At 40.5% G+C, this 23,110-nt stretch overlaps 1 protein-coding gene across 1 annotated transcript in view; it reads right to left on the reverse strand.

The window, feature by feature from the left end:
• The window catches only part of SMCHD1 (structural maintenance of chromosomes flexible hinge domain containing 1), a 1,770,687-nt gene that overhangs the window by 1,027,319 nt on the left and 720,258 nt on the right, over positions 1 to 23,110 (reverse strand). Inside the window, exon 19 of the mRNA XM_053715865.1 lies at positions 22,904 to 23,023. Within this exon, the coding sequence (XP_053571840.1) occupies positions 22,904 to 23,023 (120 nt within the window). The remainder of the gene's footprint in view (positions 1 to 22,903; positions 23,024 to 23,110) is intronic.

Here is a 23,110-nt window from a genome sequence, read left to right on the forward strand (position 1 = left end):
CTAAATTAGGCCCCTCCCACTCATAGTAACACAGTGGAAAGCCTCAGGAAACTGTTTCTAGGCAGATTTAAGCCAGACATGTGGAAAAAACTAGGCCCCAATAAAGTTTTATCACCAAAGTATATATAAAAATGTTTAAACATGCCAGCAAACGTTTTATATTGTAAATATAAAAGAGTATTACTTCAGAAAGTAAGCATGATACCAGTCGCTATTAAATCACTGTATTCAGGCTTACCTTACATACATTTGGTATCAGCAGCATTTTCTAGCATTCACATTTTCTAGAAAAAATCTTAACTGCACATACCTCATAGCAGGATAACCTGCACGCCATTCCCCCGCTGAAGTTACCTCTCTCTTCAGTCATGTGTGAGAACAGCAATGGATCTTAGTTACAACCTGCTAAGATCATAGAAAGCACAGGCATATTCTTCTATTTTTCTGCCTGGGACAAAATAGTACAACTCCGGTACCATTTAAAAATAACAAACTTTTTTTTTTTTTTTTTTTTAATATTTTTTTTAATTGAAGTTAAAGCAAATATCATCACAGCAAGAACTCACCCTAAGGCCAAAGTTACAACAAAGAAAATAATACATTGTTTATATAAAGGTATTATTAAGTAAGCAATATGCATATATATTTCAAATCTGGATATGACAATATCTTAGGCGAGATGAATTAGAACTTCATTTTATATTAACAGCGTATGGGCTCCACAATCTAATAATATTTTACCTAAGACCAACATATCAGCTTGTGGAGATTTAACATGAGTATCAGCCGCTCTTGGGCCGAGCTATATAGGGGGGAGGGGGATATTCAGCGGGTAAGCACCGCTATGCGTATAGGGAAAGGAGGTGGGGGGGACGGAACCATGTATAAATGTGAGTAACTTAGGGTGTCTGGAATGGACTTAGAAGTGCCTGATCGTAAAGATCTTATGTTATTAGAGTTAAGTATTGTCAATGTACCTTACAATATATATGGGACTAAGTGGGGAGGCTACTAAAGTCTCCTAAAGTTACATATAGGTTAAGGAGTAGATGGTTTGCAGAAGGGTTGTTGTAAGTTGCAGGATTCATGTGTCTATATGAGATGGAGCAGATGCTTTATTGTCTGGGCTAGTAGCTATTGTCTTGGGTATAAATATCTAGTTATTGGCATATGTCAAGACTTATGTGGTGTCGTGTAGCAAAAAATCCATCTATCTTAGTACATTTGAGAACTATTTTAAGCATATCTAAGACTTAGAAAACATGAGGAAACCATGAAAAAAACAGAATTTATGCTTACCTGATAAATTACTTTCTCCAACGGTGTGTCCGGTCCACGGCGTCATCCTTACTTGTGGGATATTCTCTTCCCCAACAGGAAATGGCAAAGAGTCCCAGCAAAGCTGGTCACATGATCCCTCCTAGGCTCCGCCCACCCCAGTCATTCGACCGACGGACAGGAGGAAATATATATAGGAGAAACCATATGATACCGTGGTGACTGTAGTTAGAGAAAATAATTCATCAGACCTGATTAAAAAACCAGGGCGGGCCGTGGACCGGACACACCGTTGGAGAAAGTAATTTATCAGGTAAGCATAAATTCTGTTTTCTCCAACATTGGTGTGTCCGGTCCACGGCGTCATCCTTACTTGTGGGAACCAATACCAAAGCTTTAGGACACGGATGAAGGGAGGGAGCAAATCAGGTCACCTAAATGGAAGGCACCACGGCTTGCAAAACCTTTCTCCCAAAAATAGCCTCCGAAGAAGCAAAAGTATCAAATTTGTAAAATTTGGCAAAAGTGTGCAGTGAAGACCAAGTCGCTGCCTTACATATCTGGTCAACAGAAGCCTCGTTCTTGAAGGCCCATGTGGAAGCCACAGCCCTAGTGGAGTGAGCTGTGATTCTTTCAGGAGGCTGCCATCCGCCAGTCTCATAAGCCAATCGGATAATGCTTTTAAGCCAAAAGGAAAGAGAGGTAGAAGTCGCTTTTTGACCTCTCCTTTTACCAGAATAAACAACAAACAAGGAAGATGTTTGTCTGAAATCTTTAGTAGCCTCTAAATAGAATTTTAGAGCACGGACTACGTCCACATTGTGTAACAAACGTTCCTTCTTTGAAACTGGATTCGGACACAAAGAAGGTACAACTATCTATATATATTTTTGTTGGAAACAACTTTCGGAAGAAAACCAGGCTTAGTACGCAAAACCACCTTATCTGCATGGAACACCAGATAGGGCGGAGAACACTGCAGAGCATATAACTCTGAAACTCTTCTAGCAGAAGAAATTGCAACCAAAAACAAAACTTTCCAAGATAATAACTTAATATCTACGGAATGTAAGGGTTCAAACGGAACCCCTTGAAGAACTGAAAGAACTAGATTTAGACTCCAGGGAGGAGTCATAGGTCTGTAAACAGGCTTGATCCTAACCAGAGCCTGAACAAATGCTTGAACATCTGGCACTGCTGCCAGTCTTTTGTGAAGTAAAACAGATAAAGCAGAGATCTGTCCCTTCAGAGAACTTGCAGATAATCCTTTCTCCAAACCTTCTTGTAGAAAGGATAGAATCTTAGGAATTTTTATCTTGTTCCATGGGAATCCTTTAGATTCACACCAACATATATATTTTTTCCATATTTTATGGTAAATTTTTCTAGTTACAGGCTTTCTAGCCTGAATCAGAGTATCTATTACAGAATCTGAAAACCCACGCTTTGATAAAATCAAGCGTTCAATCTCCAAGCCGTCAGTTGGAGGGAAACCAGATTCGGATGTTCGAATGGACCCTGAACAAGAAGGTCCTGTCTCAAAGGTAGCTTCCATGGTGGAGCCGATGACATATTCACCAGGTCTGCATACCAAGTCCTGCGTGGCCACGCAGGAGCTATCAAGATCACCGAGGCCCTCTCCTGATTGATCCTGGCTACCAGCCTGGGGATGAGAGGAAACGGTGGGAATACATAAGCTAGGTTGAAGGTCCAAGGTGCTACTAGTGCATCTACTAGAGTCGCCTTGGGATCCCTGGATCTGGACCCGTATCAAGGAACCTTGAAGTTCTGACGAGACGCCATCAGATCCATGTCTGGAATGCCCCATAATTGAGTTATTTGGGCAAAGATTTCCGGATGGAGTTCCCACTCCCCCGGATGGAATGTCTGACGACTCAGAAAATCCGCTTCCCAATTTTCCACTCCTGGGATGTGGATCGCAGACAAGTGGCAGGAGTGATCCTCCGCCCATTGAATTATCTTGGTCACTTCTTTCATCGCCAGGGAAGTCCTTGTTCCCCCCTGATGATTGATATATGCAACGGTCGTCATGTTGTCTGACTGAAACCTTATGAATTTGGCCTTTGCTAGTTGAGGCCAAGCTCTGAGAGCATTGAATATCGCTCTCAGTTCCAGAATGTTTATCGGGAGAAGAGACTCTTCCCGAGACCATAGACCCTGAGCTTTCAGGGATTCCCAGACCGCGCCCCAGCCCACTAGGCTGGCGTCGGTCGTGACAATGACCCACTCTGGTCTGCGGAAGCTCATTCCCTGTGACAGATTGTCCAGGGTCAGCCACCAACGGAGTGAATCTCTGGTCTTTTGATCTACTTGAATCGTCAGAGACAAGTCTGTATAATCCCCATTCCACTGTCTGAGCATGCACAGTTGTAATGGTCTTAGATGAATTTGTGCAAAAGGAACTATGTCCATTGTTGCAACCATCAATCCTATTACTTCCATGCACTGCGCTATGGAAGGACGAGGAACAGAATGAAGTACTTGACAAGAGCTTAGAAGTTTTGATTTTCTGACCTCTGTCAGAAAAATCCTCATTTCTAAGGAATCTATTATTGTTCCCAAGAAGGGAACTCTTGTTGACGGGGACAGATAACTTTTTTCTTTGTTCACCTTCCATCCGTGAGATCTGAGAAAGGCTAGGACGATGTCCGTATGAGCCTTTGCTTTTGACAGGGACGACGCTTGAATCAGGATGTCGTCCAAGTAAGGTACTACTGCAATGCCCCTTGGTCTTAGAACCGCTAGAAGGGACCCTAGTACCTTTGTGAAAATCCTTGGAGCAGTGGCTAATCCAAATGGAAGTGCCACAAACTGGTAATGCTTGTCCAGAAAAGCGAACCTTAGGAACTGATGATGTTCCTTGTGGATAGGAATATGTAGGTACGCATCCTTTAAATCCACAGAATTCATAAATTGATTTTCCTGGATAGTAGGTAGGATCGTTTGAATAGTTTCCATTTTGAACGATGGTACCCTGAGAAATTTGTTTAGGATCTTTAGATCCAAAATTGGTCTGAATGTTCCCTCTTTTTTGGGAACTATGAACAGATTGGAATAAAATCCCATTCCTTGTTCTCTTATTGGAACTGGATGTATCACTCCCATCTTTAACAGGTCTTCTACACAATGTAAGAATGCCTGTCTCTTTATTTGGTTTGAAGATAATTGAGACCTGTGGAACCTTCCCCTTGGGGGTAGTTCCTTGAATTCCAGGAGATAACCTTGAGAAACTATTTCTAGCGCCCAAGGATCCTGAACATCTCTTGCCCAAGCCTGAGCAAAAAGAGAAAGTCTGCCCCCCACTAGATCCGGTCCCGGATCGGGGGCTATCCCTTCATGCTGTTTTGGTAGCAGTGGTAGGCTTCTTGGCCTGCTTACCCTTGTTCCAGCCTTGCATTGGTTTCCAGGCTGGTTTGGGTTGTGAAGTATTACCCTCTTGCTTAGAGTATACAGAATTAGAGACTGGTCCGTTTCTGCGAAAGGGACGAAAATTAGGCTTATTATTAGCCTTAAAAGACCTATCCTGTGGGAGGGCGTGGCCCTTTCCCCCAGTGATGTCTGAAATAATCTCTTTCAAATCAGGTCCAAATAATGTTTTACCTTTGAAAGGATTGTTAAGCAATTTTGTCTTGGAAGACACATCCGCTGACCAAGACTTTAGCCAAAGCACTCTGCGCGCCACAACAGCAAACCCTGAATTTTTTGCCGCTAATTTAGCTAATTGCAAAGCGGCATCTAAAACAAAAGAGTTAGCCAATTTAAGTGCTTGAACTCTGTCCATAACCTCCTCATACGAAGATTCTTTACTGAGCGATTTTTCTAGTTCCTCGAACCAGAAACACGCTGCCGTAGTGACAGGAACAATGCATGAAATTGGTTGTAGTAGGTAACCTTGCTGTACAAAAATCTTTTTAAGCAAACCCTCTAATTTCTTTAAAGTAAGAATAGGTGGGGGTAGGGCAAAGTATACTATATACAAGAGGTTAGTGGTTAAAGGCAAATAGCCCAATTTGAGTTTAAGTAATCTCCTAACCGCTAATACCTCCTGCCACAGATTTATAGTTAAAAGCAAAGTACAACTAACAAGTAATTGTAAATAGATTTACAAATAGGATTAGGTAACTTAAATCTGTGAGGAAAAATTCCACCGACTGAGCCCTTTCTAAGTCAGAGCTAAATTTGTTTTTAATTAGAAAAAATGTTTTTCTTGTCCATTCATACACTAAACTTTATTAAGAAAATATATTTAACCACACATACATTTAGCAAGAGCTACGATTTAAAAACACTGCACCTAAGTTGAGCTAGGATTATTAAATTATTCTGAAATCAGCATCAAAGGTATCTGCAGCAAAATTATAAATATAGGCTAAGCCCTTACAATCCGAGGGCTAGTTTAAGTTTAAGTTTTACCAAGTTTATAAAGCTGCAATTAACCAGACCAACAAAGGTGAGCAAATTAAAAAAGGGAAAGACAAAGCTTATCCCAGAGGACCCCTGACGTACGTTTCTGAAAAAAACGCTTCCTCAGAGGGGTGTGGAGCCGCTGCAAAATGGCATATTTATGAGTCTTTAAGACCCTCCTCGATTATTGAGTGGATATGCCTGATTGCCAATAGTCAGTTTATTATTGGCTTATGAGAATGTCAATCACAAAAATGACTAGCGATAGGGTAGAAGGGGAGGTAGTGGTTCGTGACGTCAGCGTGATGTCTGAAGTGGGCGTGTTTGTTTACATATGCATCACTGCTGCAGCCCTCATTGGATGATGGCCTTGAACATCTGTTCCATATTTGTACTGAGCCGGGTATCTAAACATATTGATAGATTGCATAGAACAGTTACTGCCGAGCAAGACCGCATTTCATGGGCGGATAAATTCGATACATCCCCACTGTATAATGTCAAAGAAGTTGCGCCAAGCATCTGCTGAATACCGGTTCATTGTCAGCCTTATTACATTCTAAAATTAAGAGATTAATATATGGCGGAACAACAACCTATGCTAGAATACAGGATAGCCCTTATAGGATTTATCAACAGCTGGCTATCTATCATTGTTATGAAAGAACGAGAATGATCAACTTGATTAAATGCTGAACTTCCCATATGTTTATATTCGGTCACAGGGGGAGTGTCAGAGTGTTAGGTCACACGGGGAGTGTCAGAGTATTAGACCTTTTATCTTCTCTATTGGATGATAGACTTCCCATATGTTAATATTAGTTATGGGAGGTGTGCCAGAACGTGATGTATAAAGCTATCATTGGGCAATACTGCTTATCATATGTTTTATTATATACATGTTAGTGAGGACGCATAGTATACCCCCCAGATTTTTGCCAAATAGGCGGCTTATGAAATCAATCCGTCCTATGAGCGATTATACAGAGATCAGAATTACCTCCGTAGGAGTTTCAATAATATTACCACTATTTGTTAGGAAGTGCATTGATATTAGAGATGATATTGAAGATATTACTTTCTACACAGGTGTGATGTAATATATATTCATTAAAATATATGTGTAGAGAATGACCTCTAATTTCTTATCCATAGGATCTTTGAAAGCACAACTATCTTCGATAGGAATAGTAGTGCGTTTGTTTAGAGTAGAAACCGCCCCCTCGACCTTGGGGACTGTCTGCCATAAGTCCTTTCTGGGGTCGACTATAGGAAATAATTTCTTAAATATAGGGGGGGGGGGAACAAAAGGTATGCCGGGCCTTTCCCACTCTTTATTTACTATGTCCGCCACCCACTTGGGTATAGGAAAAGCGTCAGGGGGGCACCGGAACCTCTAGGAACTTGTCCATCTTACATAATTTCTCTGGAATGACCAAATTGTCACAATCATCCAGAGTAGATAACACCTCCTTAAGCAGTGCGCGGAGATGTTCTAATTTAAATTTAAATGTCACAACATCAGGTTCAGCTTGATGAGAAATTTTTCCTGAATCTGAAATTTCTCCATCAGACAAAACCTCCCTCATGGCCCCTTGAGATTGGTGTGAGGGTATGTCAGAACAGTTATCATCAGCGTCCTCTTGCTCTTCAGTGTTTAAAACAGAGCAATCGCGCTTTCTCTGATAAGTAGGCATTTTGGATAAAAGATTTGCTATGGAGTTATCCATTACAGCCGTTAATTGTTGCATGGTAATAAGTATTGGCGCACTAGATGTACTAGGGGCCTCCTGTGTGGGCATAACTGGTGTAGACACAGTAGGGGATGATGTAGTATCATGTTTACTCCCCTCATTTGAGGAATCATCTTGGGCAATATCATTATCTGTTGCATTACTGTCCTTACTTTGTTTGGACACTATGGCACAATTATCACATAAATTTAAATGGGGAGACACATTGGCTTTCATACATATAGAACATAGCTTATCTGATGGTACAGACATGTTAAACAGGCTTAAACTTGTCAACATAGCACAAAAAACGTTTTAAAATAAAACCGTTACTGTCACTTTAAATTTCAAACTGAAAACACTTTATTACTGAATATGTGAAAAAGTATGAAGGAATTGTTCAAAATTCACCAAAATTTTACCACAGTGTCTTAAAGCATTAAAAGTATTGCACACCAAATTTCAGAGCTTTAACCCTTAAATTAACGGAACCGGAGCCGTTTTTACATTTAACCCCTATACAGTCCCAGAATGAGGCTCTGTCTATAACTAGAAAGGCCCCCATCTGAAAAAGGTGTCCAACACAGTGCCTGCCGTTTTTCTAAACGTTCCCCAAGATTATAATACCAATAATTAGTTAGAATCTGCATAATATGCCTAGTAAAGCAATTGTTTTAGCCCAGAAAAATGTCTACCAGTTTTTAAGCCCTTTTTGAAGCCCTTTATTCTTTTATGTTTAACTAAGAAAATGGCTTACCGGTCCCCATGAGGGGAAATGACAGCCTTCCAGCATTACATGGTCTTGTTAGAAATATGGCTAGTCATACCTTAAGCAGAAAAGACTGCTAACTGTTTCCCCCAACTGAAGTTACTTCATCTCAACAGTCCTGTGTGGAAACAGCAATCAATTTTAGTTACTGTCTGCTAAAATCATCTTCCTCTTACAAACAGAAATCTTCATCCTTTTCTGTTTCAGAGTAAATAGTACATACCAGCACTATTTTAAAATAACAAACACTTGATAGAAGAATAAAACTACATTTAAACACCAAAAAACTCTTAACCATCTCCGTGGAGATGTTGCCTGTGCAACGGCAAAGAGAATGACTGGGGTGGGTGGAGCCTAGGAGGGATCATGTGACCAGCTTTGCTGGGACTCTTTGCCATTTCCTGTTGGGGAAGAGAATATCCCACAAGTAAGGATGACGCCGTGGACCGGACACACCAATGTTGGAGAAACAGACATTATATAGCATAAAAATTGTATATCAATTAGTCAACATGAACAGATACCTGTAGGTATGTAAGAATAGAATTAAGTCTATATAACACCATACAAAGAATAGAGCATACTTAAACATAAAGCTAGGTTTAGAAGCAGGTGTAATATCAGAGAGAGGTCCTATAGCAAGTTAATAACTGTAGCATCATCATAATTATGGTATATAGAGCAGCAAACATGTATCTCTCTGAGACTTACACTATAGGCAATTACCCTGTGCTTGAACATTAAATACATAAGAGTATGTGACAGTTAAGGGGTTACATGACATATGACTCATATACTATATCATATCAGTAAATAACAGAGAACATTGATACAAATCATATGGATGGGATTGCCATTGATGTAAAACAGCGGTATAGCCACCAAAAACTGTTGATGAATAACATTAGCTAGAGGATTAGTTTTACCATCAAGTCTAATACAAAAGTAAGGTGCCCTGATTAGGGAGACATAGGCCTCAGGACAATAGCTGGATAGTAAATAAACATAATTAATGCAATAGCAGGTAGACATTGAGCTAAAGAATAAGCCAGTGGGATCAAACAGATAATTTAACATCATTAGGCATATTGGGTACAAGATGTTCAATTATTAATATACTGTATAAGGCAAATAACGGGGTTTTACCATGTAGCATCTCTGAAAGTTGTATACCTAATTAAAACATAGGATATGAGCAAACCTGCAGGGGACATCTCTTGTTGAGTGGATTTATAGGGACATGCTTCATGCAAGTAATTTTAGTTTTAACAAACAAAACCTCTGTCTATAAGTATATACCAGTTTAGATAATATAATGGGGCTACAGTCTATGTTAAACTAAATAAATATTAACTATATCATATAGTTCTTCAGTGGGGTATACACCCTAGCCATTAACTTTCACAACCTATATATATAGCAGGGGTCAACATTAATAGATAAATAACCCAGTTGTAAGTAAATGTTCAGAGGCCCTGACGGGAGATAGTGTCTTAAGTATGTAAAAATAAGGGCCAAACAAAGCAACCAGAGAATAATAAAACTTCAGCGTCAATATAACCTAATGTGTAAGTACCACAATTAACATATGACAGATTATCCTGAACTTCATGTGGGTTAGTGCAGCTTTAGGACAGTATATATATATTGACTAAATGGAGATCTAATGGTAAACCCCAATACAAGAAAAAAAAAAGTAACCAATTCATATTATATGATAAGGTTATTTAGCCTCAGCTGAGTAATTGATCACTTCTATCTTCCACTAGTAATTGTTATTAACAAACTAAAGGATAAACCTACTGCTATGAGTCTGGTGATAACCATACAGGGAAATCCAATAATAAAGGAGAAGGACTAGAGCAACACATATAGTAGGTAACAGTGCTCTTGTACTATATATACTTAACAAGACAAGACATTAGGCATAAGAACAATTTAAGCAAAACAGAACCTTGCCACTTTCAAGATATTCAATAATGTTTCATGCCTCTCTAACATAGGCATAACAAGAGATTTGGCATATGATTTGAGTCAGGTATTCTGGATACAAGATAATGTCTCACTTCACATGCTTGTTATTTATCTGTTCATTGGAAACAATTACCAATGCCGTATCAGCAGAGTTCCAACTAAGATGTCTTCATACAAGGGAGAGACCAACCCTGCTAGTAAAATGGCTAAGCAAATGACTCATTTGGGGAAACGCTTTAGCCGATTCCACTTCTGTATGCCTGTAATGATCCGGAGGGGTGTGATCTATGTGAGGACCTTGGCGACATTTCTTCTGACTTAGTAGAGTGAGTAATAGCCAGTCATTTAACCCAATAGCTAAGCCAGAGAGCAACAAGTCAGCTCACTCCTACGGCAGGTAGCCATGATGAAGATAAAATAAAACAAATAATGAAAAGGTCCCAGGACAGTACAGTAGCAGCTGTCCACGCTTGTAGCCTGAGGCGCTATTACATCTCACCCGATGCCTAGTTTAGGCATAATCATAGGAGCCAGAGATTCACCCCTGACTACACAAATCATACCTCATGCTGAGAAAGGTAAGATGTCCGCCTTGATGTTGGGTAACAGGGCTTCGGGTAGGAGGAATGGTATTCTCACTGTGAGGCAAAAGGCAGCGATATCTACAGCAGAGGGCCAAAGCAGTAGAGAAAAGCTATATCGCCAAACGCAGGAGCGTGCAAGCAGCAGTAGATTAGGTTGGAGGATACCATCAAAGTAATCAAACACCTCTTCGCTGTTAAACTCCGGAAGGGAGTGTGGCCACTCTGTTGTTGTGAGGAGCGGCTTGGGATTTATTGGGATTTAGTGGCTGCCACAGCTCCATCTTCTGTGCAAACAGTTCCGTTATCTCAGCAGCCTTCATCACGGATGTAGTATGATCCGTCCTCAGCAGTTCATGTTGGTCTTGCGATGAGCCATCCAGAGCGCCACCACCGATGTGACATGGTGGCAGGTGGGTCTGTGTTACCCAGGAGTCTTCCATAGAGAAATTCTGCCATATGTCTCCTGACTTCTCATCTGCAAGTTCGCTCTGGGTCGCTCCGCGCACTGCAGATCTTAGTGTGTCAGCGATATCTATAAAGCAGCTTGTGAGCTGCCGATCAAGACCTTGTAAGAGGGCATATAGTGACTCTTGCAGTTCTTTCATAATGAGAGCAGTTTCAGGCTTAGGTCTGTGGGAGCACAGGCTAGTAGTATAAGTATTAGGCCCAAGTATCCCGCCACTCACGGTATAGCTGCTCCCCTTGATAGGGGTTACTATGCACGTAGCTAGTAGCACAAGTTGACTCAGACAGGGTATCTTTCTATTGTAGATCAATCAGTGGTTATCTGCATATAAATTTTGCTTATTCTGTTTCTGTAAACAGGCATTTTATATAAGCGTGGCCTAGGAGCTCAGGAAACACACGTCTGATCCCCTCGGCTGTTGGCTCCGCCCCCCCCCCCCTGAAAATATCAAACTTTTGATTGAAGCAAGATAACAGCTACATTTCACCACTTTCCTCTAACTACCTCCATGCTTGTTGAGAGTTGCAAGAGAGTATAGAGTATTTGTAACAATAAGCGTATAGAGAATTTAACATTCTAATTATGTGCCTGATATCTGTCATTTTATAACCACAGTCTCCTCTCTATTATACCAAGCATTTAAGTCCCAGTAACTAAGGGTTTTATCATTAGAATATGAATCTTACATCCATTTGTTAAATAATGAGGAGTACACTCCCAAACTTACAGCTATTTTTCAAATGTTATTATATGTCCTGTTAAACTTCTTTTACAATTGGGCATAATTCATGCTTGGTATGGATTCAAGCACCTCTACTTAAGCGCATGTCCCTTTAAATATTTAAAAAGTTCAAAAAACAAAATATTTGGTTTAATATCTACTTTGTAATGAGGGACTTGCTAGCCTATATGAGTGTATACGTCTATTCATACTTGTGTGAGATTCCCTGGTTTTGTTCTCTTTTTTAACTTTAGCCATTTCTATCTACATCTTAATATACGGGTATGTTCCTTTAAATTGCAGGTCACCTTGCCCGCTCTAATAATATATATTTACATTCATAATACTGATGATAGTAAGCGATTACCACTGGCTAACACTCCTATCTATATGTTTGCACTGGTCCCTCTTTTGACATTGTATTGTTACAATCCAGTTTATTTCCCTTTCCATATCTGTCACTTTTATAATAGTTTCTTAGTATAACATATGAATGCACCTTATGCTAATTACGTTCAGCTGGGGCTTTGTTTTCCCGGCCACTTGGCTATTTAAGCCTGGTGTCTGTGCTTACAAAGTGTGTCTATGAGTAAGGCTAATTGTAGCCGAAACGCGTAACACAGCTCAGCTTTCTTATTTTATGTTTATCATGTCTTAAACTTTTTTTTATCTGGTTTCCAATAAACATTGAACTTTTATTCTATAGTGCCTGGAGACTCGCCTGGTTTTTTGCAATTTTAGTTGCAAGAGAATGGCTGGATATGGCAGTTAGGGGAGGAGCTATATAGCAGCTCTGCTGTGGGTGATCCTCTTGCAACTTCCTGTTGGGAAGGATAATATCCCACAAGTAATGGATGATCCATGGATTGGATACACCTTACAAGAGAAACATAATTTTTTCATGTTTAATAAAGAATTCCACATACAGATTTGTGGGACGGCGATGGGGGCCAAGTTTGCCCCCTCGATCGCAAATCTGTATGTGGGATGGTGGGAGAACCAGAATTTATATACTGAATCAAACCCCTTTAAGAATCAGATTGTTTTTTATATGCGTTTTATAGATAATCTGATTTTTGTGGTTAAAGAACCTTTTGAATATGAAAATTTTCTCAATTATCTTAGAAAAAATGAGTTTAACCTTAAGTTTGTTGGTGAGACTTATGGTGATATAGCATTTTTTTTTGGATCTCACCTTGAAGGGGGATGTTGATACTGGTGTGATAATAAGTGATACATTTTGTAAGCTGACAGCTGGGAATACAATTTTGCATGCAAAGTCTTGCCATCCACAACATTTGGTGCGCTCTATTCCCAGAAGTCAACTTATGCGGTTACGCAGAAATACAAATTCGGATGAGTTATTTGACACACAAGCAAAAGCATTAATTGAATGTCTCAAGGTGAGAGGGTATGATGAAAAACTTTTACAGCAGAACTTTAATGAAGTGAGGTCAATACCACAGCAAAAGCTAATTTAGGGGATTAGGAGATCAGATACAGTTACTCAAGAAACGGTGGTCTTTTCGACCGAATATTCTAGCCAATTTAAACAAGTATGTACCATTTTGAAGAAAAATCTTCGTTTGAGGAGGATGCTACTTTAAGATCCTATATTGGGATGTGTAAGTTTGTGCCGAAAAGACCACCCACATTGTCCTCCAGGTTATCACCAAGTATGATTAGTTTGGGTCACAATGAAGGGAGTGATTGGATTAGGAAGAAAGGAACCTATAAATGTGGTTATGGACCTTGTGTAACTTGTAGTTTTGTAAGTGTGGGCAATGGTTTTAGAAGTTCAGTAACTGGAGAAGAATTTTTGCATAAATTTTATGCCAACTGCAGAACAACACTTGTAGTGTATCTCTTGGAGTGCAAACATTGTAATTTACAATATACAGGTCAAACGACCAGAGAATTAAGATCTAGGATCAGGGAGCACATAAGAGACACCAAGGAATATGTGGTGGCTAGACACTAATATTTTCAATATGAAAGTTCAGATCATAGATCGTATCATGTTCCCACCAAGAGGGGAAGATAGAAATAAGCTATTATTAAAACAATAGTTATACTGGATATACAAGCTTAGAATTATCACCCCCTTGGGTTTGAACAGAGAATGGGACATGAGTTATTTTGTTGAATGAAATGTAGGATTCATCAATTAATTAATTAATTAATGATTTTGTTAGGTATATTATAACCGCCTTCATAACAGTGATGGAATAATACAGAGGATTTCATTGGTTGCTTTTGAATATGCTCTGTTTGGTTTTTATGATTGGTGTACATGCAATGAATTGCTATCATTATTATTTCTGTGCTTTTTCCATTTCATTTGTTTTTCTTTGTTTCTTTTTTGAGGGTTGTTCTTTTTGTGGCTTATTTGTACTTTTTCTATTCCCATTGTGCATGTATTGAGGAATAATACTGTTTTGATGTATATATGTTTATTTTTATATGTCAGTATGTTGTTGCATTTTAATTACCAACAGGTGTACTACCCCTTTTAATAGGGAGAAGATACTGAACAGACTCACCCTATGATTAAGTGCTCAATGGAGCACGAAACTAGTCAGAGAGTCTGCATGTCCGTGTACTTAACTTTTTAGTATGTTCAAATAAAGGTTTATATATTTTATATTTCCTTTTTTTAGCCCTTTTTTCACCTGTGCTCCTTATTTTAGTGCTGCTGTACCTGTGTACAAACATTAGAAAAAAACAACCCCTGAAACAGGGGTCTCCAAATTTTTACATTTCCTCTTACACTTCCCCTGCAATATAGGGAAAGCAGATAACGCTTCAGAAACTGCAAAAGATATATGAGAAGCCATATCCTGCAAAGAAAACTCCAGCTGGAGCATGAGAGGAAGCACAGGGTATAACATGCGGGCAGACAAGGGTAAGGATGCCTGAGAACAAGGCTGCACTTGAACAGCATCTTCCCTAGAAAAAAACGGCTCAGATTCAAAAAGTTTATCTTTGTAATGTAATGTTCCCTCAATACATGAGGAACAGAAAGAAATAGGATGTTCCACATTAGCCCCCAACAGAGTACAAATAACATTTTGCAGGGCCACTTTAAAACACAAAAAATAAAATTAAAATAATAAATTTATACAAAAGAAAAAAAGAAGCCTAAAAAACATTACTCTTCCTTTAAAAAAGTAACATTAACATAGACATTTAAAGCAACAAACTTAAACTTTATAAAAGTAAAGTAAAATAAACATGGGCACCTCTACACCTCAGCCAGATTGCGGAAGTGCCTACCTGAACCTGCTGATCAAACGGAGATAAAATAGGAACACTCCGGACTGAAACCACTCTGCAGCAAAGAAACAGCCACTTGTACACAGCCCAGAGATGCACTAAAATAAAACAAACACTTCCTGGTTTGAAAAAGTGCACAAAAACTACCTCCTCAGCAGGCGCCGCCCACCAAAACATCACAAAACACCCGGACATTTATAACCTTACCCAGGAAAATAAATGTTGCAAAAAAACATTAAACTGAAAATTGCATATGATGTAATAAAAAAAATCATGAGCCAGAACCTTATCAATGCCCTGTAATATAACCCCTCATCAGAAAAATGAAATTAACCGTTTAATTGCCAATATAAGAATATAATATAATATAGCACTTACCATAAAAGTAACTGCCTTGCAGCAAGCAGCTCACAAAGTTTAAGAGGCACCCTACTCCTATGGGCCTGTGAAAAATGAAAAGATTGTGCAAACATAAACAGGCTTTCTGACAAGGGCAGCAATAAATCAATTGGGAGGCACAGAGGGGATTATACTCCCCAAGTTCCCAAACTATTAAAAGCCACCAATGCTCTACTGAAGAGACTGAAATGGACTACAGCTAAACCCTTAGCAAAGATCAGAACATCTTGTCCTGCTTTGAAAAAAAAACCTCTTGATTGTAGAATCTTACAGACACCTAACTTTACCACCTCCTTGCTACTAAAGGCAAAGAGAATGACAGGGGATTGTGGGTAAGGGGAGTGGTATTTACCAGTTTTTGCTGTGATGCTCTTTGCCGCCTCCTGCTGGTCAGGAGAGATATTCCCACTAGTAATTGATGATTCTGTGGACTCACCATATCTTAGGAAAGAAATGGTACTTACCTGCACCTCTGGCTGCCCGGCAGGAGGACAGCTCACCCAGAATGATAGGAAGGCACTCCTCACAGAGAGCTGTGAAAACAAGAAAGGACAGAGTAAACCTACTCTGGCTTTCTACATAAGGGCAGCAACTTGTTAAGAAATCACAGTGAGGCCCAACTCACAAGTTCCTAACTGCTTGAAAGCTACCAATGCCCTACTGAAGAGGCTGACGTGGAGTACAGCTAAACCCAATTTTGGAAGAAAGATCAGAGCAAACCTAATCTGGCTTTCAAAAACATAATTTATGCTTACCTGATAAATTCCTTTCTTCTGTTGTGTGATCAGTCCACGGGTCATCATTACTTCTGGGATATAACTCCTCCCCAACAGGAAATGCAAGAGGATTCACCCAGCAGAGCTGCATATAGCTCCTCCCCTCTACGTCAGTCCCAGTCATTCGACCAAGAATCAACGAGAAAGGAGTAACCAAGGGTGAAGTGGTGACTGGAGTATAATTTAAAAGATATTTACCTGCCTTAAAACAGGGCGGGCCGTGGACTGATCACACAACAGAAGAAAGGAATTTATCAGGTAAGCATAAATTATGTTTTCTTCTGTTATGTGTGATCAGTCCACGGGTCATCATTACTTCTGGGATACCAATACCAAAGCAAAAGTACACGGATGACGGGAGGGATAGGCAGGCTCATTATATAGAAGGAACCACTGCCTGAAGAACCTTTCTCCCAAAAATAGCCTCCGAAGAAGCAAAAGTGTCAAATTTGTAAAATTTGGAAAAAGTATGAAGCGAAGACCAAGTTGCAGCCTTGCAAATCTGTTCAACAGAGGCCTCATTCTTAAAGGCCCAAGTGGAAGCCACAGCTCTAGTGGAGTGAGCTGTAATTCTTTCAGGAGGCTGCTGTCCAGCAGTCTCATAGGCTAAACGTATTATGCTACGAAGCCAAAAAGAGAGAGAGGTAGCAGAAGCTTTTTGACCTCTCCTCTGTCCAGAGTAAACGACAAACAAGGAAGAAGTTTGGCGAAAATCTTTAGTTGCCTGCAAGTAGAACTTGAGGGCACGAACTACATCCAGATTGTGTAAAAGACGTTCCTTCTTTGAAGAAGGATTTGGACACAAGGATGGGACAACAATCTCTTGATTGATGTTCCTGTTAGTGACTACCTTAGGTAAGAACCCAGGTTTAGTACGCAGAACTACCTTGTCTGAGTGAAAAATCAGATAAGGGGAATCACAATGTAAGGCTGATAACTCAGAGACTCTTCGAGCCGAGGAAATAGCCATTAAAAACAGAACTTTCCAAGATAACATCTTTATATCAATGGAATGAAGGGGTTCAAACGGGAGACCCTGTAAAACGTTAAGAACTAAGTTTAAACTCCATGGTGGAGCAACAGCTTTAAACACAGGCTTGATCCTAGCTAAAGCCTGACAAAAGGACTGGACGTCTGGATTTTCTGACAGACGTCTGTGTAACAAGATGGACAGAGCTGAAATCTGTACCTTTAATGAACTAGCTGATAAACCCTTTTCTAAACCTTCTTGTAGAAAAGACAATATCCTAGCGATCCTAACCTTACTCCAGGAGTAACCTTTGGATTCGCACCAGTATAGGTATTTCCGCCATATTTTATGGTAAATCCTTCTGGTAACAGGCTTCCTAGCCTGAATCAGGGTATCAATAACCGACTCAGAAAAACCACGTTTTGATAAAATCAAGCGTTCAATTTCCAAGCAGTCAGCTTCAGAGAAGTTAGATTTTGATGTTTGAATGGACCCTGTATCAGAAGGTCCTGTCTTAGAGGTAGAGACCAAGGCGGACAGGATGACATGTCCACTAGATCTGCATACCAAGTCCTGCGTGGCCAAGCAGGTGCTATTAGAATTACTGATGCTCTCTCCTGTTTGATTTTGGCAATCAATCGAGGAAGCAGCGGGAAGGGTGGAAACACATAAGCCATCCTGAAGTTCCAAGGTGCTGTCAAAGCATCTATCAGAACTGCTCCCGGATCCCTGGATCTGGACCCGTAGCGAGGAAGTTTGGCGTTCTGACGAGACGCCATGAGATCTATCTCTGGTTTGCCCCAACGTCGAAGTATTTGGGCAAAGACCTCCGGATGAAGTTCCCACTCCCCCGGATGAAGAGTCTGGCGACTCAAGAAATCCGCCTCCCAGTTCTCCACTCCCAGGATGTGGATTGCTGACAGGTGGCAAGAGTGAGACTCTGCCCAGCGAATTATCTTTGATACTTCCATCATTGCTAGGGAGCTTCTTGTCCCTCCCTGATGGTTGATGTAAGCTACAGTCGTGATGTTGTCCGACTGAAACCTGATGAACCCCCGAGTTATTAACTGGGGCCAAGCCAGAAGGGCATTGAGAACTGCTCTCAATTCCAGAATGTTTATTGGAAGGAGACTCTCCTCCTGATTCCATAGTCCCTGAGCCTTCAGAGAATTCCAGACAGCGCCCCAACCTAGTAGGCTGGCGTCTGTTGTTACAATTGTCCAGTCTGGCCTGCTGAATGGCATCCCCCTGGACAGGTGTGGCCGATGAAGCCACCATAGAAGAGAATTTCTGGTCTCTTGATTCAGATTCAGAGTAGGGGACAAATCTGAGTAATCCCCATTCCACTGACTTAGCATGCATAATTGCAGCGGTCTGAGGTGTAGGCGTGCAAAAGGTACTATGTCCATTGCCGCTACCATTAAGCCGATCACCTCCATGCATTGAGCTACTGACGGGTGTTGAATGGAATGAAGGACGCGGCATGCATTTTGAAGTTTTGTTAACCTGTCTTCTGTCAGGTAAATCTTCATTTCTACAGAATCTATAAGAGTCCCCAAGAATGGAACTCTTGTGAGAGGAAAGAGAGAACTCTTCTTTTCGTTCACTTTCCATCCATGCGACCTTAGAAATGCCAGAACTAACTCTGTATGAGACTTGGCAGTTTGAAAGCTTGAAGCTTGTATTAGAATGTCGTCTAGGTACGGAGCTACCGAAATCCCTCGCGGTCTTAGTACCGCTAGAAGGGCACCCAGAACCTTTGTGAAGATTCTTGGAGCCGTAGCCAATCCGAATGGAAGAGCTACAAACTGGTAGTGCCTGTCTAAGAAGGCAAACCTTAGATACCGGTGATGATCTTTGTGGATCGGTATGTGAAGGTAAGCATCCTTTAAATCCACTGTGGTCATGTACTGACCCTCTTGGATCATGGGTAAGATTGTCCGAATAGTTTCCATTTTGAACGATGGAACTCTTAGGAATTTGTTTAGAGTCTTTAAATCTAAGATTGGCCTGAAAGTTCCCTCTTTTTTGGGAACCACAAACAGGTTTGAGTAGAACCCTTGTCCTTGTTCCGACCACGGAACCGGATGGATCACTCCCATTGTTAACAGATCTTGTACGCAGCGTAGAAACGCTTCTTTCTTTATCTGGTTTGTTGACAACCTTGACAGATGAAATCTCCCTCTTGGGGGAGATAATTTGAAGTCTAGAAGGTATCCCTGAGATATGATCTCTAGTGCCCAGGGATCCTGAACATCTCTTGCCCAGGCCTGGGCGAAGAGAGAGAGTCTGCCCCCTACTAGATCCGGTCCCGGATCGGGGGCTCTCGGTTCATGCTGTCTTTGGGGCAGCAGCAGGTTTCCTGGCCTGCTTGCTTTTGTTCCAGGACTGGTTAGGCTTCCAGCCTTGCCTGTAACGAGCAACAGCTCCTTCCTGTTTTGGTGCAGTGGAGGTTGATGCTGCTCCTGTTTTGAAATTCCGAAAGGGACGAAAATTAGACTGTCTAGCCTTAGCTTTGGCCTTGTCTTGAGGTAGGGCGTGGCCCTTACCTCCCGTAATGTCAGCGATAATTTCTTTCAAACCGGGCCCGAATAAGGACTGCCCCTTGAAAGGTATATTAAGTAATTTGGACTTAGAAGTAACATCAGCTGACCAGGATTTTAGCCACAGTGCCCTGGGTGCCTGTATGGCGAATCCTGAGTTCTTAGCCGTAAGTTTGGTTAAATGTACTACGGCCTCCGAAATGAAAGAATTAGCTAGTTTAAGGACTCTAAGCCTGTCCGTAATGTCGTCTAGCGTAGAGGAACTAAGGTTCTCTTCAAGCGACTCAATCCAAAATGCTGCCGCAGCCGTAATCGGCGCGATACATGCAAGGGGTTGTAATATAAAACCTTGTTGAACAAACATTTTCTTAAGGTAACCCTCTAATTTTTTATCCATTGGATCTGAGAAAGCACAGCTATCCTCCACCGGGATAGTGGTACGCTTAGCTAAAGTAGAAACTGCTCCCTCCACCTTGGGGACCGTTTGCCATAAGTCCCGAGTGGTGGCGTCTATTGGAAACATCTTTCTAAATATTGGAGGGGGTGAGAACGGCACACCGGGTCTATCCCACTCCTTAGTAACAATTTCAGTTAGTCTCTTAGGTATAGGAAAAACGTCAGTACTCGCCGGTACCGCAAAGTATTTATCCAACCTACACAGTTTCTCTGGTATTGCGACAGTGTTACAATCGTTGAGAGCTGCTAAGACCTCCCCTAGTAGTACACGGAGGTTCTCCAATTTAAATTTAAAATTTGAAATATCTGAGTCCAATCTGTTTGGATCAGAACCGTCACCCACAGAATGAAGCTCTCCGTCCTCATGCTCTGCGAGCTGTGACGCAGTATCAGACATGGCCCTAGCATTGTCAGCGCACTCTGTTCTCACCCCAGAGTGATCACGCTTGCCTCTTAGTTCAGGTAATTTAGACAAAACTTCAGTCATAACAGTAGCCATATCTTGTAATGTTATCTGTAATGGCCGCCCAGATGTACTAGGCGCCAAAATATCACGCACCTCCCGGGCGGGAGATGCAGGTACTGTCGCGTGAGGCGAGTTAGTCGGCATAACTCTCCCCTCGCTGTTTGGTGAAATTTGTTCACATTGTACAGATTGACTTTTATTTAAAGTAGCATCAATACAGTTAGTACATAAATTTCTATTGGGCTCCACCTTGGCATTGGAACAAATGACACAGATATCTTCCTCTGAGTCAGACATGTTTAACACACTAGCAAAAAAACTTACAACTTGGTTATAATCTTTTTTAGCAAAAAAACGCACTGTGCCTCAAAGAGGTACTAACGATTAAATGACAGTTGAAATAATGAACTGAAAAACAGTTATTGCATCAAACTTTAAAACAACACAACTTTTAGCAAAGGTTTGTTCCCATTAGTAAAAAACAACACTAATTAAATTTGTACATAAGAAAACAAAACAACGTTTTTTATACACAGTCACTATAAGAATTCTCACAGCTCTGCTGAGAGAATTTACCTCCCTTCAAAGAAGTTTGAAGACCCCTGAGATCTGTCAGAGATGAACCGGATCATGCAGGAAATATAAAAGTAGCTGACTGGAATTTTTTGATGCGTAGCAAAGAGCGCCAAAAACGGCCCCTCCCTCTCCCACACAGCAGTGAAGAGAAACGAAACTGTCACAATTAAAGCAAAAAACTGCCAAGTGGAAAATAATGCCCAAATATTTATTCACACAGTACCTCAGCAATGTAAACGATTCTACATTCCAGCAAAAACGTTTAACATGAGAATAGTTATTAAAAGGATTAGTGACCTTTAACACAGTAGTTCCGGTGAAATACCATCCCCAGAATACTGAAGTGTATACATACATGTCATTTTAACGGTATGGCAGGCTTTTCTCATCAATTCCATTCAGAAAATAAAAACTGCCACATACCTCAATGCAGATTCATCTGCCCGCTGTCCCCTGATCTGAAGCCTTTACCTCCCTCAGATGGTCGAGAACAGCAATATGATCTTAACGACTCCGGTTAAAATCATAGTAAAAAATCTCTGTCAGATTCTTCCTCAAACTCTGCCAGAGAAGTAATAACACGCTCCGGTGCTATTTTAAAATAACAAACTTTTGATTGAAGTCATAAAAACTAAGTATAATCACCATAGTCCTCTCACACATCCTATCTAGTCGTTGGGTGCAAGAGAATGACTGGGACTGACGTAGAGGGGAGGAGCTATATGCAGCTCTGCTGGGTGAATCCTCTTGCATTTCCTGTTGGGGAGGAGTTATATCCCAGAAGTAATGATGACCCGTGGACTGATCACACATAACAGAAGAAATAATAAACACTTGATTAAAGAAAAGCTTATTCAGACACCAAAATGTCACCTCCCACTTGCACCAAAGAAAAGAGAATGGCTGGGGATTGTGGGAGGGGAGTGATACTTAAAAGCTTTGCTGTGGTGCTCTTTGACTCCTCCTGTTCGCCAGGAGTGATATTCCCAACAGTAATTGAGGACTCTGTGGACTCATATTAGGAAAGAAAGCCATAGTTTTCTACTACATTTATTTTTTTTCACCAAAAATAACAAAATATATAGAAAGGGCTAAAACTCAACACTATCATAATCTGGTTAGAGAAACAATTAATATGCAAAGTAAGACTAGGAAAGCAAAGACGAGACATTTTTAATAACTTCAAGAGGCCATGGAACTAAGTGCCCAAGTGTAAAAGTGAATTACTTAAAGTATAGTAGCTACATATAAACATAAAGTCCAAAATTAGTGACGCATGCACTCATATGAATTTTACACAAAATGAGTAATACTTTGTTGAGAAACAAAACTGATCCATTGAACAAGAGGAGAACAAAGCCTTGTGACAAAGTTTTTGTAAACTTCAAGATCACTAAACTAAATGCCCAGGAACAAGAGGGAACAAGTATTTGTTTTCAATGTGTAGAAAAGCTATAAGCAGTGATAACATTCACATAAAATGTTACTCACCCACAACTTTGAAAGGAATACTTATAAATGGTAGCGTTCTTCCTGCATACGTTTCAGCATTACTTTCATTTACAACAACCTGTAATTTTAGGGTATAATTTCCAAGTTTGTTGATGTTCTCTAAAATAGTTTAGAAAGAGAGAAAGATACATTTAAAAATTTTAAAAAATAAAGAAAATAAGGTACACATGAACATGATGTAGACAT

Source organism: Bombina bombina, chromosome 5 (genome assembly GCF_027579735.1).
Source record: "Bombina bombina isolate aBomBom1 chromosome 5, aBomBom1.pri, whole genome shotgun sequence".
NCBI lineage: Eukaryota > Metazoa > Chordata > Amphibia > Anura > Bombinatoridae > Bombina > Bombina bombina.